The sequence below is a fragment of the Thermobia domestica genome, chromosome 1 (genome assembly GCF_964235325.1).
Source record: "Thermobia domestica chromosome 1, izTheDome1.hap1.1, whole genome shotgun sequence".
NCBI lineage: Eukaryota > Metazoa > Arthropoda > Insecta > Zygentoma > Lepismatidae > Thermobia > Thermobia domestica.
In genome coordinates this window covers 306,150,895-306,171,921 of record NC_137454.1, presented here as the reverse complement: position 1 = coordinate 306,171,921, position 21,027 = coordinate 306,150,895, and the positions used below count along the sequence as shown (strand labels likewise).

At 33.3% G+C, this 21,027-nt stretch overlaps 1 protein-coding gene across 5 annotated transcripts in view; it reads left to right on the top strand.

The window, feature by feature from the left end:
* LOC145661863 (uncharacterized) overlaps window positions 1-8,341 on the top strand; it is a 269,229-nt gene extending 260,888 nt beyond the window's left edge. For 2 of the 5 annotated variants that reach the window (XR_014126908.1, XR_014126907.1), the window contains 2 exons: window positions 3,060-3,205; window positions 7,923-8,059. Coding sequence is in view for 2 of the 5 variants with exons in the window: in XM_081727209.1 (XP_081583335.1) it covers window positions 3,060-3,205; window positions 7,923-8,100 (324 nt within the window). In the remaining 3 variants the exon portion in view is untranslated. Of the gene's footprint in view, window positions 1-3,059; window positions 3,206-7,922 lie in introns of those variants that run through there. The other 3 variants (XM_081727209.1, XM_081727205.1, XM_081727214.1) reach the window with 2 other exon arrangements.
* The last annotated feature ends 12,686 nt before the right edge of the window (window positions 8,342-21,027 follow it).

Genomic DNA, 21,027 nt, shown 5'->3' with positions numbered 1-21,027 from the left:
GACAACACTAAACTTCTGTACCATATTCGTCACACTTCGCCCTTCTTCCAGTTTCCTGATGGTCCTTCCCTGTGTGTCCGTGTTGCCCAAATGTTGTCTGTGGGTCATGTTGCTGTATTGTGTTACACTACCACAATACACCTTAACACCAGGGCTGGATTAATCCATCTGGAGGCCCGGGGCTTAAAAAAAAAAAAAATGTGGCCCGTACTGACTTAATCTAATACCTTTCTGTGAAAGTATGGTAGGAAAGTTAAGGGAATATGTTTGATATTTTTGGTCACATTTTATTTTATGATGATGATTGTATCTCCATGATTCATTTAGATAGACAGTTGAGATTTTGATGAGAGTGGAGGCCCCTATCCACCTGGAGGCCCGGGTCTATAGCCCCCATAAGTTCCTCCTTTAATCAGGCCCTGCTTAATACCTCTCTGACTGATACACATTGCCACGTCCCTTTCATTCAACTGCTTCGTGAGAGTAGACCCATTTAGTGCTACAGTCACACTGACGTAATACCTTGCAACCTCTTGCTTCCTATGCATGTGTGGGGGACATCTTGCAACACACTGTCGGGCTTTCATTCATTTCCAACAACTACGCAATATTTTATGTTATTTTATCCATCTCGTCCTTAAGTTATGACACCAGTGTATGCTAAGCGAGAAAGAAAATATTGAGTAACAATAATTAATTAACGAAAACCATTATACTGTTTACTTCGTTTAGAATTGATTTATTTGGTTTGAATGCTTTACATTAACACGTTGATATACGAATTAAAGGAGTTTGTCATAATACACTTAACCACTGACGTACTTCACATTCAAATTACTAAGATGTTAGGATAGAAAGAATCGTAAATATTTGCTTTCAATTCGACAATTTTTTGTGTCGATTGGGTAATTTATATTTTTTTCCCGTTAAATTTTCTATATGTGTAATGTTAGTAGAGCATTGTATGTTAAGTACACATGAAGGCAGATTAGAAAGTAACTAATTTTTAAAAATAGGTCTGGATTTGAATTTCTCATCCTCACTCTGTAGCCTAAGTACATAAAAAATAGCCTTTTTATAGGCTTTTAAGTTACCCGATACAAAATTGACGTTTTTTGTTTACTGTTTATTAATTTGAAATACCGAGGAAAGGCTTGTCATCATGCCTTAATTCGGAAATAGTACACTTAAACTTGTTCTTGTAGCTATTATTTCTAAAATTCTATTAATGCTTGTTAGACATCCCTTACTAGTGTTTCTGCTATTCTTTCTGTCTCTCTTTTGAATTTTTTTTTTTTCAATTTGCGATATGTGTATATTTGGTTTATATACTATGTTCATTTATAAGTGCAAAAGTGGTATGTGCTTCTATATTTTACCTAAAGAACTTATTTCTATTACAGATTAATATTATGCAACATATCAACTATACTTACCTTACTGTAGCTATTAATATAATAAATTGAACTAACATTTCTATCTGTTAGTTAATAGTGCATTTACTTACAGCTGTAAAATTTATTTACAAGTAATTATATTACTTACCTCGTTAACGACAAATATTTCAGCCCTATATTAATTATTTTTTATTAAATATAACAGTAACTAAGCTCTTTAAAGCATTAAGGCTTAGGAGAGACATTAGAAATAACTAAATTCAATTATGTTTAATTTATATTGAAATTTTACTTAGAAATTAGATATCTTCCCCATTGACACGTACAAATACCACTACTTTCTACGAATAACGATTTAAAGAAGAAACATTCATGAAAAATAATCAAAAACTGTTTCGTGGTAATATTATAATATTTCTATATCTATTATCTGTGTATATATTGGGTACGTAAAACCTGAAGCATGTGCGCGCGACTTTGCTACATATTCAAAATTTATTATTTAATATTGAAATTTTCAATAAAGTATTGTGTCACATAGTAATGGTACATGTATGTACAATAATTATAGTTAAATATCCACAGCTTCTTACTCATAATAACAGCATTATGTATACGAATAAATGACTGCTAGTTAGAACACCTTAAAACATGCTATACATGATATAAAAAGTAGCACAATTAAACTGTTAAATCTCAAGCACACTGATAGTCTCTAGACACACGTAATTTTATACACAACTTCCACTAATTAATTTTGTCGGACTGTAGACGTTCGCACATTTATGTAAAAATATTCTGAAAACAAATTCATTAGTTTTTCTAATAAGACAGTGGTTATCTATAATTGAAAAATATAGTTAATCATTATATAGTATAACGATTAACTAGTATATATGGTATATACCTTCAGTATAATTTCTCAAAATATAATTCCAAAATATTTAATGAGTTAGCAAAGCTAACTATTTGTATTCATCAATAACAACTGACAATCTACAATGTAAACTTATCAACTCATTAATTAATATAATATCTTTTAAGTTTCAAAATTTAACACAATTATTTTTAGGCATTTTAGGCATCAAATTTCAGATTATAATATCATCAGAATCAGATAGTGTAATGTTATCGGACGAATCAAATTATGCTATATTAATGTAAAAAAGTGTTTAAGAATATATTCAAAACTATATATATAAACAGATTTTTAAAAATGACAATATAGATATTTATGCTGATTGCCTCATAAGGTTTAAAAGGGAAATTGTAAATATATTATTTCATGAAAGATGAACACTGTAATTGGATATAATACCTGTTGTGCTCTGTTTCAATAAATAAATAAATAAATAAATAAATAAATAAATAAATAATTTTTAGTACTTTTATGTTATTGTTAGAATAATACTTGTAATTTAAATTATCAATGTATTTTGAATACGAAATTCACATTTTAAATAGTATTGTTAACAAACAGATCAGAAATATCATGAACAACTGCATCATCAAATGCATAATTTAATGTTTCAAAGCACATTTGAATTTTTTTAGAACTCATTAATTCCTTACATTTCAAATGATTTAAGAATTGATGACAATCTAATGTATTTTAGTCTTGGTTGACTCTATCTTATGCTAAAGAAATTTATGTCGTTGCAGGGGAAAGAAACCAGTCTTCCAGAATCTTCTGAAAAGCCAGAAGACGACCCTAGGAAGAAATCGCCTCATAAGCAATTAACTAATTCACTGTGGCCAAAAGTCCACAATCTTCTCAAGAACAATTCTTTAGCCAGAAGAGCAGGCCGGTAAGAGATATTTACATAGTAGTTGTTCGCCACTCAATTTAACTTCTTACAGATGACATTCTCTAGAGAAAGTGTAATGTTTTTTCCTGTTTTCCTAGATATTACTTCACGGTGCAACGAATGTGCATATGTGTTATCTGATTTCTTAATAATATTCAATACAAGAAAGAGAAATTAAGCTGAAGGTGCATAAATTTATTATTACAAAAACCTAAAACAAAGACTAACAATTAAAATACATCTGGTCATAGATCTGAATATTGGAATCTAAATTCTTGGATATCCTTCATCTAGCCTCGGAGCTGTTGTCTCGGACTAATATGAGGAACTGTATTTATTGGCCATTACTTGAAAAATAGGAACATCTAATATAGAAATACATCATTGACATTCTGTGCTAATGATGCATTGTTAGAATGATGGGAAATATCAACATGTACTGACGCAAATTAACACTCAAGTGGAAAAACAAATTTCCAACATTACTTTCTCTGGTAAAATGCCTAGCAGTGTGATTGACTATCACTTGATTAAGCATACTTGTTTACTGAATCGTCTTACAGAGCTCATTATTTAAACTTATTGAAAACAAAATCCATTATACTATTTAACGATGTTTCTTCGAGCATGATTAAACTCGTACCTATGACTAAGCTATCGATTATAAAATAACGAATTGCTACTTTTCAGAACAATTAATTATTGAGTTGTAATTTATATCTTTAGAATAGCCAATAGATACAAACACAATCTCACAATAATCTTTTGTGAGCCAGATTCAAACCTCCAAATCAATACAGAATTGGACATGAGTTTAAAAAACTAAGAATAAAACGAAAAACACTATTCGTAATTACTGTTCTATCAACTACTCGATAGATTATCCCTATAAATTTCTGCTTAGAATACTTGGTTTTATAGTTCGCGTGTTCGAAGCTTCATGTGAACTGGAAATGTAATAACATAAACTCGAATAGTTATTCAGCTCCAACTTCAATAGAAAAATCCCGTTCCTCATGACATTATTGCCATACAGGGACATTCAGTTCGCTCACAATTAGAACCAATTAGAGTATGGCGATGGAAGAAAGCAAAATAATACATAATTACGTAGGAAAAATGTACGTATTAAATAAAGATTTTCATTGTGAAATCATTCTTTCTTGTTCTCTTATAGAAATTGTGTATCTTTCAATATATCATCTAAATTCGACAATTACTCTAAAAAAAAAATAAAAAAATCTGATGATGAGATGTGCGTTTAAAACTCCACGAGAAATGAAATAACTGTTAAATACTCAGTGTTGTCAACCACTGTATTTCTTAATATTGTAAATTGTTGTTATCCAGTAAAGAAATTTTCCTGGTCCGAGTTTAATCTTGATTTAATTAAAGTTTATTCGGAAATAACAGAATGTGAACGAAGCATTTGAGAATGGTGAATGAAATGTGGAGATAATTTTCCATTAAGATGACAACTGTTGACCTATTTATTCCATACTTTATAGCCCCTTGTTTGTATAAACTAAAATAAACACAATAGAAGACGTATTCTGACAGCTTTGTATCACGAGTATTTTAACACATTGCCAATGTGCCTACTGGAATATTTTCAGAAAATGAATTCCTAATCTTATACCAATAGCATGCACTGGAATGATAAATCTATTCTGTCCACTGGATTAAGTCGAAGTCCAGCGCTTTAGAGATACACTTATCCCTCGGTTTTATAGACCTCAATTTAACAAATTTCGGAAGCAATGGGTAAAATTTGTAGTAGCTGATTCAGTTTTAAATTCTCGATTTTAAATTGAAAATGTTGAATTTACTGTGTTGTAGTGTAGGCCTATATTTACAGTGTGCCAGGTATTTTACACTGTCAGATTGGATAATGTACTTGATTAAAAGTACTATACTGTTTTCCCCTCTCTTTCATACTATAATTGTGGATATTAGCACTTCCAAATTTAATGTTGGAAATCACGAACAATCGGTAACTTGGATCCCTATTAGCCCCTTTTTATCCGTTAAAACGTGAGATGAGCATATTTCGTTGGTAGAAATATGAATCTTATAACGTCACTACAAGTTTGTAATTATTATTTATCATATAAAATATGTTATTACTTACAACAAAGTGTATTCACACTACAGACTATTTTCGGAAGTTAAACGCATTATATTTCAAAGTAATTCTTAATTGCTTCGTAGCAATTCAATACACTACTATAGTATACGGCGTCTCTTTGAGTTACATATTTTATCAATTGTTTTTAAACAAATCCTTGGTAGGATTGCTGACTTAACGACGACGATCCGACATTTACATCTTACAGCAGAAAAAAATAGAACATTCCCAAATTCACATTATACATGACATTAATTATAACATTTTTTCTTCTTCCTTTAGTAAGTAGCTAGTATTGGTTAAAATAGCACATTTGTGCTAACAACTAAATAAGATATACAACATATGTTTGCGTTATTGTTGTAATCTTAAGATATATATATATATATATATATATATATATATATATATATATATATATATATATATATATCTATATATATTAAGAAAAAAAAAAGATTGAAAAATAAACAGCTAAAGTTACACTCAAGTGTTTTAATTAGGGACACACAGTACTTCAAAACTACCCGGATTCATTTACTAAGCTGCAGTCATTTTAAGTATTTTTACTTTTTCTCTATTCTTTTATGTTCATGTTTAAAATACCTAACGTAAATATTACCTGTGTGCGGAAGCGAAATCTTTTTGCTTTCGTTGTGATGATGAACATTAAATTATGTCCAAAATATCTTCAAGTTCTTTGGAAATCAGCTAACGCAATATTCTATATTAATTAAGACCCAACTCTTATGTGCCCTGGGATAAATTCTAGTATGATTTCAGTACTGAATTCTGTTGCTTACGAAAGCTAGATATAAATGAAGAGCTTCGATTCACAAATACTTCTACATTTTATTCAACTTTGTTCTTTTTTCCCAGGAATCACCAATAAGTTAGTGAAATGTTAAAAGTCACTACACATACTAACTCGTAACTTAGCTTATCGACATAAGAACAATTTAAAATATTCATAATTACTGATAGACTATAGGTACATCTTATGTATGACACTGTGCTTACCTTTGCATCCTTGATCATCATATTTTTAGTTTATGTTTATATTTGGACTCCCGCAGGAGTCATAATCACTACCATCTCTTACCTCTTGCAGGCTGGAATTCCTATATTTTCCATCATTCCCCCCCCCCCCCCCCCCTATTCTGTAAAGAAAATGATCCAAAAGTATTCCCGGACCAACTTACTTTCACAGAACACTTGTTACACTTTTATTCCGATTAGTATCTTTCCACTAATAACTCAAAGAAAAACAAAGATTATTTCTGTAACGGTTTGTTCCCAAGACCACATTTTTGTTTGTTTGTTAACTTGGGTTCCTTTTACGGTTTTCGTGTATGCTTTTACTCATACGCCCTTAATTGTAATTTAATATTTTGCAGCTATTTGTACAAATTCTTTATTTGTATTCACTAAAATATTTTTTTCATATTCGTTTCAAAACCTTGACTAGAAGGATAAACGTACGACATTCAACTTCGTTCGTACACCGTTAAAAAAATAATTTGTTTTTCTTCGAGTTGTTAGTAGAAAGGTACTAATCGGAATAGAAGTGTACTGCAAAACTAATTTGGTCCAGGAATTCTTTGGGCTTATTTTCTTTATAGCACAGAAAAAAAAAATAATGATGAAAATATAGGGATTCTAGCTTAGAAAAGATAAGAAATGATTGTAAACATAACGCCCGTGCGAATCGAAATACGAACATAAACTAAACAGAAGAGGACTAAGGGTACAAAGATAAGTACATTGTTAATTTTAAGATTTACACACTCTTCATGCAGCTTAAAATGTAAAAATGGGATATCTAATTGCAATAACATTCCTAGAACACATCAGAGGAGAGTGTTAATCTTAACAAAAGGTACCAGATTATACAGGGTGTCCCACATAAAACCGGTTGCCTCACCGGTGTCAAGTAACACTTTAACTGCAACAATGAACTGTTAACAATGAACAGATAATAGTAACGTTAAACAGTTACATATTTATAAGAGATGATGGAAGTGGTGGCCATGGGCATCCAGGCTCATTCTGAATGGAGCCTACAGCTCTTCAGGTCTTGAATAGTGCTGATCGCGGGGAGTTTCCAACCAAAATACTTCGCTTGAAACATTTCTTTACATTCTTTGATGGAGCCTGTCTTTATGTAAAATTCTACAATATCAATTCGCTGTTCTAATGCAAATTGCCCCATTTGTATCACAAATGTTCATTGTTACCACAAGCACTGATTCAACACATAACACATTGGAACAACTCAAGAATACGAGCTTCTCATAACAACTGACGCACGAACACACTGTTGCACTCAACTTTCCGATAAAATGCAGTCTAGTCAACTTTCGAGACAGTGTCATCACCTCACAAACAATTTAACGAGAGATTATTAACTGGTAAGTAAGACGTATTGGTTTTATGTGGGAACCCAGTATCTGCGTTAAAGATTTTATATTATTACGTTTTTAATTAATCTTAATAGTACTCTCTTTTATATTTATGCAAACTGTCTGTTTTGTTTTTTTAAAAAAATAATATTCCAAGTTCTAACTCAATTTTTTCTTCTTCTTTCAGTAAATGTCCAGAAGACATCGAGGCAATAGCTAAGCTTGTTCATGAGGAAAATATGTTTCTGTCAATCACAGGAAATGCTATTACTCCCCGAAGCAAGCCACGTTGTCCGACTATGTCCGAAAAGGATGTAACCAGACATCATTTAAGTGAACAGATAAAATCATCTTCAAATAGTTGATCTACAACCAGTGCTATAAGATAGGTGTTCTTCCAGAACTCTAGTGGTCTGAAATAGCATCTCCGTTGGTGCCTTTCCAGTGTTTGTATGTTTCCTAATGACTAAAACGTATTGTTATTATTATTTTCTTTTCGAAGAAATACACTAGAGAAACCTTTGAGGAATTAGTGAATTTTGTAAATAACGAATTCCAACTTCTTTAAAATATGTATTATTTTTGTCATTTAAGAAATATACGGAAATATACGTCTATAAACTGATTCTGGAACTATCTTTTAATAAAGTTTCTTTCTTCTTTCTTCACAATTTCTATTTTTAAACTAAATCTTCATTTGAAGTGTTATTATTAAGTAAATTAATTAGGTCACTGTATATTATAAAAAGAACTGACAATAAAATATAGTCGAAGGGAAAATTCTATGTGAAACACGCACAGAATATAACTACTCCAGATATATTTCACACTGAAACACACTGGTGTGCAAACTTTAAAGATGAGATAAATAAAGTAACATAAAGTAACATGAGATAAATAATAACATTTGCGAAGTCGTTGGAAATGAATGAAAGCGCACCAGCATGTTGCCATAGGTTACCACACGTGCGCAAGAAGCACGACACTACATAGCGTAACCGTAGTGCCGAATGAATTTGCTTTCCTAACACGAAGCAATTGAATGAAGGGTACGAGATAGTGTGTCAACCAGAGGGCTGTTAAGGTGTATTGTGGTGATGTTACTCAGAACATGGCTTAGATACACATTTGGGCGATTTCACACGGGGAAGAATCGTCAGGAAACTGAAGAGGGACGAAGTGTAACGAGTGTGGTCCAGGATGCTGTGCGAAGGAAATGTGATCGACCACGATCAACTACAGCAGCGGACGACCATTACATTTGCAACAGGCAAGAAGGAACTGAATTCAAACAGTGGGTACAGTTGCAAATACATTTAACAGGACTGCAAATCGCCCAATTTCGCACTTCATAGTAACACGTCGACTGCATAGGGGCGGTATATTTGCCCGACAGTCGTTACATCGCATTCCATTGAAACTCGCACATTGTGGCACCATGGTGCCAAGATCATCAGAACTGGACGAGGAATGGGTCGCGTTCTCTTCTCCGATGAGAGCAAATTCAGTCTAAGTAATGATTCTGGACGTGCACGCATCTAGGGAGAAGTGGAAAAAGCAATGAACTCAGGATCATTTATCGAATATAATCATTTTGGAGGTCCAGTGTTCTGGTGTGGGGAGGCATAATCTTGCATAGGCATACCGACATCCAAAGTTTTGGATGCAGTACATGTACCGGTCAACGTTATTGTGAGATTGTACTTCTTTCCCATGTGCGTCTTTTCAGAGGTATAGTCGGCATAAGCTGATAGCAGAAAATGGATGGTAAGAGAGGTGAACAACGTGCTATTGTGAGCTTTTTCTTAAGGGGAAATGTTGGAAAGGAGAAGACTAGTGATAGAAGTATATCTGCGTCGACTTCAAAAACTCACAAAAAGCGTCCATGTGATGAAATAAAACCACACGAGAGTGAGGACAAGAAAATTAAATATAACTTCATTAGACTCTACGATAAGTTATTTGAAGTGTGAGTTCATTATGGCCCCTGACAAGAACAATTACCACGTCCATTATGTGTTGTGTGTTTCAAGACACTTTCCAATGATGCTATGAAACCTTCAAAACTTGTTCGGTACCGTATTTTAATTCTAAGCATGGTTACCTCGAAAACAAACCATTAAGCCCGTTATAGACGAACAAATATTCCTTCATATATTGTATCAAATATTTCATTAACGTGCAATTTGAAGGTGTACGATACCAAGTTGTTTTTGAGTTGGTTACAACATTTGATACAACTGTTCTAAATTAGAGCTTGTTCTATTTCTATCCAACATTGTATCAAAGAAATCAAACGAAAATCGCTATGCGGTTGCACTAAAATCAAGTATGATGTGGACACGGAAAGCAGTTGACATTCTTTCGATGCATACTAGCAGTAATCTGTTTTGTATAACTATAAAATTAAAGAATATTAGGACTAAGTACCGCAGGTGTCTTCCCAAAATTGATGTAAATTGAGAATATTCCGTGAAATTAAAAAAAAAAAAAAAAAACATTTTCTTTCACTTTTCTTCATTTAAATGATTTCTTAAGACGTTCCGGCATGTTATTACTTTATCGTATGCTCAGATTATTGCGTACAGAATGACAATATGCATGCATATGATGTGTCTGGAATGATTATGTGCTATTTTATCTTCACGAAATTCATTCGTAATGTGTTAAAAATTATTTCTTAGGATAGGAGTTGCATTTATGAATTCAGATTCACTTTATGAGGATTTTCTATAAGTTATAAATACGCGTCAGACGAATACCATTAAAAAAAAAAAAAAAAAAAAACTGCAGAAAAAGCAACTTACATTAGGTGACCAAGCAGTGGACCCACGATTTAGCATAGTGTTGTGTTCGCAAGAGGCAGGGGCATGAGTGACTGAGAAAAAATGAAATGAAATCTTTGAGTTTTACGTCCCACGTTTATGCCGGTTAGGCTAAAGGAGACGGTGATGATGAGTAATGAATGAAATGGTGGAATGAAGAAAGTGGGAGGAAACGGGAGAACCCCGAGAAAACCCACGCACACGGTGTTTGTCCACCACAAAATTCACTTGGCGGGGCTGGGATCAAACCCGGGACCCCAAGCACCAGAGGTGAACGTTCTACCACTGAGCCACCGTGACCCGTGAGTGACTGAGAGTAAATGAAGATAGTGTGAGAAACACTTAATGTTGCATAAAATCACGTAGGTCAGAGCATTAATATTCTCTCATTTCTAAAATATAAATTAGTAGTTTCCTACACTGTGAAAAATTCCTCCGGAATTTAATGTCCTACAGAATCCTCTCTAATATATACTCTCTCATTTTAAATATAAAACCTAATATTTTTATGACTGACTATTTATTCTTGATCAGTGTCCCAAAGCTACAAAAGTTACTCGGAAATTAACTGAATTAGATTAAATTTAAGCATCAGACTAGCAAATACAATATAAATTCATACGTATTTAGTGAACAAGAAAGGAAGTATGAAGAGATGTATTTGGGAATAGAAACAAAGGAGGGAAATGAGATAGAAGTAACTTGAATAATAATTCCATTAATTTCTACAACCTTATTTATTATAGTTACATCAGCAGGTGCCACCATAAAACTCACATATACGTTTAAGTAACGTAACAACTGAATCAAGAAATATAAACAATTGAGCAATGATATTCATCTTTATATTTGAAGGTTTATAATGGGTGCGAAAGTTTTAGCCAACTAATTTGACCAAATTACCGTCAAAGAAAAGTTTGATACAATATTTGATGGAAAAGTATGGCGATGTATAATAAGCTTTAGACTTATTTGAAAGCCGTTCAGAAATGCTACATGAGAGAAGTTACATGAAGAAAATTACAAAAAAATCTGTTCTGAAGTCATCCTATTGTGTTGCTCTTCAAATTGCGAAAACGAAAAATCCATTCCCAGTTGGTGAGGAGCTGATAAAGCCTTGTATTGTAGATGTCGCGAGTGAAATTTTGAGACCTCAGGCTGCTGAGAAACTGAAGCAGAGTCCTTGTCAAACAAATCTATACAGCGAAAAATTATTGATGTGGCTGCAGATATTGAAGAGCAGACAATAGAATGCGTAAAAAAAGTCACAATTTTTCGCTATGCAACTTGATGAATCATCTGACATCAGCAACCATGTTATTTTGTTCTGCTTCGTAAGATATGAAGACGGAGAACTTCCTTGATTTGCCTGGCCGTACCACCAGTTCAAAGATATTCAATGCTCTCAATAATTACACAGACACACATAAATTAGATTGGGGCAAATGTTTTGATGTGTATGGATGGCGCAGCACGCATAACTGGGTAACGCTCAGGTGTAGTAGCGAAGATAAAAAGTGTTGCACATCCAGACATCTTATAACGCACTGCTTGATTCACAGGGAACAGCTAACAGAAAAAAAAAATTTAAAAAAAAAAAACTACTTTCAGTTGATTTGAACGTAGTCCTGAACTCCGCGGACAGGCATTACAGAATTTATGTTAAAATGTGAACAGTTTACATATACTGTACGTATTCTTTAACTTACTTTTTCTCTAATAAATTCTTAAAACGTGCAGTACAGTACATAAACATTTATAAACTCCCAGCACAGAACCAAATTAGAAGTGAGAAAATACGTACTGTATTATAATAGTGAGTTTTGGTATAAAAACTTTGTCTTCTGGTATTGGTGGGGCAAAGAAATGAATTCATAGAACTCCGGCCTTTTTTTTTTTTATCAGGCCTACCCTTCCGCCACATTAGTCCGGATACTCGGAAGTCTACTGTACTTTCGGAGAACATCATCTCCATCCAGGATTGTAAATAAGCGCGCTCGTTTTTCGTGAGTTTTATCATGAGCTAACTCGGTTTGAAAATGTGAGCGTTGAGTTAACTCGAAATATAGGTGAGTTTAAGCGTAAACTATGCTCAAATTCACGCTCAATTCCGATTATCGTTATTTTCACAAAATATTGTAATCAGCTATATGTAAATTTATTCTTGTCCGATCCCTGAGAAGAGACTTGATATTCTAATAGTGTCATTAAACAAGTGACGCACGGTCAAGATGAATAGCGTTAGAAATAGCTTCTCAGGGCAACAGGGAGTACATTTTAGAATCTCGTTTAGCTAGAATTTATCAAGAAATTGATGTGTTTGTATCACGTTTGTGCAAAAACAGGATAATTATGTGAGATCCGAAGAGAGAAGAAATACCTTGGCTTGTTTATAATAGAAACTTCATATTTAAGGAAAATGGAACCATTGTTGTAAGTTGTAAACTTTGTGTTGCGAAAATAGTCTCCATGTCACGAACTTCATCAATAAATATGTATTGTTATATTGGGATTGATTTTAAATAGCGTTATATATAGTTTTATTAACTTATTTTTGATCTGCTTTGTGGTATTTCTAATAATAATAGTAAAGAGCTTAGGTAAGTATCACTAAGTGTTTCAGTTTGCAGCCAGTTACCTGCAATTGATGGCAAAATCTTATAATAATTTCGAACAATTGTGGTATTGTGTTGTGCCCAATTCATTTATTGAAATTCTGAAGCATGTAATGCACAAATGGAAAATGGAGAAGCAAACAAGTCAGGTTTGAATTTTGACTTCGTGGTTGAAAAGAAGAAACATATTTTGGTAATGTCCTAGTTCAGGAGCCCATGTATGAATTCATGAATTGTGTAGTTCAAGAAATCCACCCCAGTACCTTACGAATTATTTATTTTGGGAGAAATTGCATTCCTATGTGCAAGTTCACTTAAAGAGGTGCTTCACTATTGTAGATGTAAACATAGCATGCGAGCATATACCGTAAAAACAGCGCAAAAAACACCAACCAACCTGTGTTAAGTGACCATTAAACGAACAATTTCGGGTGTGACGGGTTCCTACTTAGATCCCAAGCCATGGTTATTTGTGGTCGACAACACCGTGCCCGTGGGTTTTTCTGGATTTTTTAATTTCGCCCCACAATCTCATTCCACTAATTGTTTTATAATTATCCGTCTTGCCTAAGGGCTCAACTGTGGAACGTTAAGTAAAGAAGCTTGCCTACTGAGACAGGCTATATACGGAACAGAAATTTACAATTTAAGTATGTAGATTCACTGCGGCTCCGAAATGTAGGAACTGACTTATTACGCGTGCCCTAGTTGCTGCCGTGTCAACTTGTACAGATACCCCGCCACATATCACGTTGGCCCATAGCATCGTTATGTCCGGAACTGATTAAATGCAAAATAAGCTTGTAGTGATTATTTGGGTTATTTCAAATTTTTATATGGTTGTTTCCCTACATTTATATCCACTGGAAGATTTGTTGTACATATGGACAGCTTAAAACAGTTTCACTAAAAGCTAGACAGATTAGTTGACTAAAAATTGGAATTTTTATGTACATGTTATTGGTGGTATCTTGAAACGCAATCTGTGCTTAATAGATGAATTATCAAATGTTTCAATTAGAAACCTATATAAGATATAGAGAGATGTATTGTGACAAAAAATCAATTCCGCAAAGTTCATGCTCACGAAGGTATACTTAATCATTAACAGTACCTCCCATTGCATACGTTAGTTCAATGGTTACCAATCAGTGTGTCGCACAGTCCGACGGATTGTGTCGCGAAATTTTAGGATTTAAAAAACATGAAGCACTTAATAATTAACTAAAATTAATTTTGAGACAGACTGTACCAGTTAACGCATCCAGTGACAGACAATGCTCATTACTACACAGACTCATCTTTTTTAGAAATTTATAGTCTTACACTTTTTATAATTTATATTAATAATAAAAATCAACTAAGTGTGTCATGAAGTCATGGACGTTCAGTGAAGTGTGCCATCTCTCAAAAATGGTTGGGAAACACTGCATTAATTGATAAGGTTAATTAACTTTTATTTTAAATTAAAGTTGCAGTACATATGCTACGAATTGTTTTTAACGCTTGGATATTGATGATCTGTTAGAACATTTTTACTTAATTCCTCTTATTGATAAAAAAGTATAGGAATTTCTAATAAAAAGCTGTGGCATTTTTAAATAAACAATTTTGTAGCAAAAGGATTCTCATAATAACTTTGAAGAAGTTACAGTTCACATTTTCGCTAATCTATCTGTAAACGTCTCATAGTGATAATAATTGGTAAGAGGTAGAACTAATATGACATGAAACAGTTTTTTAAAAGTTTAAACAATGCTTTTTTCTTTCTTTCTTATAAAGCAATTGTTAATCGTTTTCGAGATAATTTTTAAGCGGGCGTAGTAAGGTCATTTATCAGAAAGAAATCATGTGAAAAACTATATTGAAATAATGTTTCTGAAAAATGAGTTCAGACTGGTACGGATAATGAGGTTTTAAAGATTTCCAGAAGTAATAATTCTTTTGGAAACTCTTCTGTATCGTAAATTAATATACGATACCACAAATAAATAAATAAAGAAATAAAGAAAGAAAGAAATCAAGAAAGAAATTAAGAAAGAAATCAAGAAAGAAAGAAAGAAATAAAGAAATCAAGAAAGAAAGAAAAAAGAAAGCAAGAAAGAAATCAAGAAAGAAATAAAGCAAGAAAGCAAGCAAGAAAGAAAGAAAGCAAGCAAGAAAGTAAGCAAGAAAGCAAGCAAGCAAGCAAGAAAGAAAGAAAGAATCAATGAATGAATGAATTGGTGCTGTTCCAGAAAATTTGTTTAACATTTTTAGAAATTGCTTCATATTATATTTTTCTCTTTTTAACATTGTTCTTCGTAACGTTTTCTCCACTTGATTATTTTGATAGGTTAGTTCAGCGATAGTTTGATATTAGATGGATGTTTAATGTTAATAACAGAACTATTTAAAACACATAAAATGTATTACACTAAGACACAATAGAAATTCTAGAATGTCGCTAACCCGACCTTCTGTAGTCCCGCCTCACATCTCTCCTCTGCTGCATGCTGTCGCAACAATCTGTCAACGATTAAATTTGTTTATACTGTAACTGCGGATAAATACATACAGTACTAGTGTGAGTTTTTTTAATTGTTGCTTGTAAAGCGATTGAGTTGAATTGAGTTGATTTTGAGTTTAACGTCCCTTTTCAGCAACGAGGCTATATGAAACGTGGACCTACTGATTAACGTGGAATCCGAACCACATGAGCTCCTGCCGGGAATCGAACCCAGGTCTCCTGTAAAGCGATTGAATGACATAGCATCCGCTGTCGAGCATTTTCATTGTGGAAGGCATTTTTCATACTCTACGTACAAGCTCAAGGCCGAAGTTTTTCTATTTTTTCTACGATAATATATGTATTTTTAGAATTAATGAAGTATATTATTGTATGTATTAAACTAAATTTCAGGCTCTTCGAATTATCCTTGCTCCTCTTTACAAGGAAATGCCAAATTAGAGAGTTTAGTACACACTGTTGTTTTGGAAGTTTATTTATAATACGAACTTTAGTTGAACATTAGAAGCTACGAAATTTCGATAAGCGAATGCACTCGGTGATTCTGGTACAGTCCGCAGCATGTAAGTTTATAGTAAAACTACACCTAACAGCGCAGGGAATCAACATAACGTCTAGGTGGCACGAATCACGCCAGGAGAAACCTCGGCGTCCTCCCCTGCACATTTATTTTGGAACAAAAGACTTTGTCGTTTCACAATAAACTTACATGCTCATGTTGCAGGTTTTTTGCTGCGCACTGTACAAATAGTTCTTTTTGTTTGACCTATATATATATACGAGGATCATTCAATAAGTAAAGAGACAAAGTCTATATTTTTAACACTAATCAATTTTTTTTTTTTTTTTGTTTCAGGGGTGTTAGCTGGCAACCTTGGGATATGCTCTGATCTGCTGTTTCGTAATTTTATGTCAACATAACTTCAAAAATATCAATTCATCATGGCAAGTCCTCTAGAAGATTGCACCTTAGAAGAACAGCGCTCAGTCATTAGGATTTTAGTCGCAGAAGGTGTAAAACCAAGTGAAATTTTTTCTCGAATGTTGAGACAGTACGGTAACAGTTGTATGAACCGTGCGAATGTGTACAAGTGGGTTGATCGGTTTAAAAGTGGCCGAACAAGTGTAGGTGATGAACCCCGATGTGGACGTCCAGTGGAAGTTTCTGGTTCTTCGTTGGAATCGAGGATTGACGGACTTATTCGTGATAACAGAAGAATTACTGTTGAAATGATAGCTGAGGAAGTTCAAGTAAGTGCTGGAACTGTTCACAATGTCATTAGGAACATTTTAAAGCACAGAAAAACGTGTGCCAGATGGGTTCCCAGACAGCTTACTGACGCTCATAAAGAATCAAGGCTTTCCATTTGTCAAGCCTTAACGCAACGAAGTTTGATTGAAGGAGACGCTTTTTTTGAAAGAATAGGGACTTGCGACGAGGCCTGGATCCATCACTACGACCCTGAGACCAAAAGGCAGAGTATGGAGTGGAAACACACTAGCTCTCCAGTTCGCAAAAAATTCAAGGTTCAACCTTCCGCTGGTAAAGTGCTGCTGACCATCTTTTGGGACTCACAGGGTCCAATCTATTGCGATTTCCTTGAAGATCAGCAAACTATCAATAGCTTATACTATTCTGAGATGCTAGAACACAAAGTTAAACCAGCTATCAGGAACAAACGCCGTGGATTCTTGTCAAAAGGAGTCATTCTTCAGCACGATAACGCCCGCCCTCATACAGCCCAGCTGACCCGAGATAAGCTTCAAGAATTGGGTTGGGAGGTCTTACCTCATCCTACCTACAGCCCAGACCTCGCCCCATCTGATTTTTACCTGTTTGGACCACTCAAAGACGCCCTACGTGGAAAAAGATTTGCTAACAATGAGGAAGTTAAGGCAGCGGTGCAAAGGTGGCTTCGGGGTAAATCGAAAGATTTCTTCGCCAAGGGAATTAGGAAGCTGCAAGAAAGATGGGACAAATGCATAACTGTAAAGGGTGATTATATTGAAAAATAGCCTTAGTTTTGAAAGATTGAAATAAATCTTTATTGAGCTATAGCAATTTGTCTCTTTACTTATTGAATGCCCCTCGTATAAACACATTATCACATTAAAATTTAATCCGATAAACACTGCTACTTTGCTGGGGATCAGCAAAAAGTGCCTTAAAATTTGTATTATATTTTCTATGGATTTCGGAGGAACTTTTGAGGTCTTGCATATATATATATATATATATATATATATATATATATATATATATATATATATATATATATATATATATATATATATATATACAAGGTGGTCTAAAAGTAGGTATACACCTCTGCATTGATCAAGTATAACATTCTAGTTTATGGATTTATTTGCGGGCTTAAGTTATAAGTAAAGAGACGTTAAGAACAAATAATAAAGAAACTAGATCTACCTGTTTGATAACAGTAAGAAATTATATAAAATACGGGACGGGACTGTATACCTACTTTTGGGCCACTCTGTACATATATACATTATCTTCTTAATTAATCGAAATCTCGTAGCTTAATGTTTACCCCATTTTTCTTAATTTCTCGTTTTTGTTCATCATCATCATCATCATCACTATCTAACTAAGCCTCAGAGCATGAACTGGAACGTTAAATTAACAAAACAAAAAGTAGTGAAGGAGGGATCGTTATTTTCTTCAGATGCTTCCATGATGATCCTGTTTCCACGGACTTTAATGTATGTACGTACACCTATAATGTAAGTTATTTATACGTATAGTATAGGATAAAACCAACTATTTTAAAATACTGTATTATGCACTATATGTAGAGTACGAAATACGACAGTATGACGGTACATTATTTTCTTCAATAAAAATTCTTACTCTTGGACGCCTCTCTAACTTTGACACATTTCCTGGAAACTCAAATGTCCAACTCAGAGGGGTTTTACTGTACATCAGGTAGATTCAGTTTTGGTATCTTTATCTCAGTTCTGATGACAATATAAAATCTAAAACTTTTACGTAATCACCTTTATCATGAGCTCCTTCGTGACTAATCAGTTAGCGTAGGCGCCTTTGGAGTGGGAGACCCGAATAGCGGGAGCTCATGTGGTTCGGATTCCAAGTTAATCAGTAGGTCCCGTCTCATACAGCCTCGCTCTAAAGGAACGTTAAATTGACAATCAAATCAAATCATCTTTATAATTTTTTTCGGGATTGAAACAATTGAAGTCAGCTCAGGAACAGAACTGAACAAATAAATTGCATTCAAATTAACAAAAAAATGATGTTACAGATTTATGGTACTTAGTTAAATTTTATTTAATTCAAAATGAAACACAGCTAGTTAGAAAACAATTCAACAGACTATATTTGTATCCAATTTTTCATTATAATGTCTGACAGTAAATTACATGGTATATATTGTTCATAAACATCTTCAGGAGGAAAATTAAATTTAGAAAGAAAGAAAAAAAATTGGAATACCCTGTTACATTAAAGCTTTACATTTACCGTTATTTTATTTAAAACAATGCTTAAAATGATGATAATTTTCATTACGTGAAGGGTCTGCCGGAAAAAGGACTTATCCCACTTCTTAACAGAAATTGTTTTTTATGCATTATATGAAATTACGCAATCTATTATCTGTAGTTTGAACTTTTATGCTGTCGGATGTGCCAAACCTTGTCTAATTTGTTATCTAAAATTTGTAATAATCATAAATTGGACTTTTCCTCTTATAAAGTTGTAAAAGTGGAACATATCCTTCTTCTGTCAGGCCAATCAAATTATTTTCATTTTTTTTTTTTTTTTTTTTTTTTTTTTTTTTTTTAAGCTGCATTAATAGCATCTGGTTATATCGTATATTTGCAGTATATATGCTAAAGAATTACTTAGAAATAACACAACATGAACGAAACTTTCGAGATTCCTTCCACTTATAACGAACTCAAATTTACCATATCAAAGATACACTTGAATTCGAGAAAGTAAGATTCGGAAACATTTAGTACAATCAAGTCTTGAGAGATCATGGAGCGTTGTAATTAAAACTGCTTCATCTGGCCTACCCAGACGTTTTTCTTTCTTTTTACCGTATTTTTCCAAAATATTGAGGAAATCAATAAACAATAGTAAAATTTCTCTGTGACATTATTTACTACTTTTGAAAATACTTCTACGTGAAATGGTCTATATTGTGAATACGTTCCCACTGTCAAACAATAACATTCAAACCAATTCCGAAGATTACACACACGGAACAAGAATGAAAACCATAAGAACTTTGACCAGTTTATTTAACAACATGTTGTACCTGGTAGAAAATTACACAGAGAAATTTTAATATTATGAAAGCCGTCCAGAAAGTACGGAACAATTGCACATCGCACGCGGCGCCGATCCCACAACGACAGCTAATAGAAAACTGACAGCGTGTTGTACATGTAGAAAGAATCAGAAAAGGAAATTAAAAGACTCCCCCCATCTCCCAGCGTAAAGGTATTCTCAAGCAGTCATATTTCTTCTTCAAAAGCGGGGAATCCCCGTTAATGCGTGTACTATCAAACGTGTGTTAAACGCAAAATAATAATAATAATAATATTTATAATAATAGTAATCTTTGATTGTGCAACATTTTAAACAAAACTAAAAGGCGAGGACAGACCTTGTGAGCGTCATTCAAAAATAAAATGTAATTCAGTACAATCAACCCTTTGAAATGCATGTAAAACTTTAATTATCAAAGCTAAATGAAAAATGAAACAAAAAACTTAAATTTCTAATAACTATCAACAGCAATATTGTTTATGAATTTCAACTTATAAAAAAGTATATTAACTTCAAGAAAACATATACACTTCGGCAATAAATTTTCACTTACATTTACGGCCGAATACACAAATCTAAAATGTAACTAGTATATAGACATTTATAGAACTACTACGTACATAAAATAATAACTATACAGTATAAGTGAATATTTTTGACAAAGAGTTAAAATACCAAACTCCATAATGTTTTGACTTACAATTATACAAATACAAAAATAAACCAGAGTGTAGCAATTCTTATTACACAGCGAGAAAAATTACAAGCGAATAGCATTATTTTTAGTTTTTTTTTTTTTTCCTGCTGAGACTTATTCATAAAGATAATGAGCTAGTTTCACATTCCATACAGAATCCAGTATTAAATGCATCACGAATACGAGTAAGTGTTATCATACAGCTATACTCTAAAAGATCTGAAAACTTTCAGGAGCCTTGTATCTTTCTTTATCCCTCAGAATTCACTTTTTGATCTGCTAGGGATAAAATCTTATGCACGAGCCCGTATTATCTTCG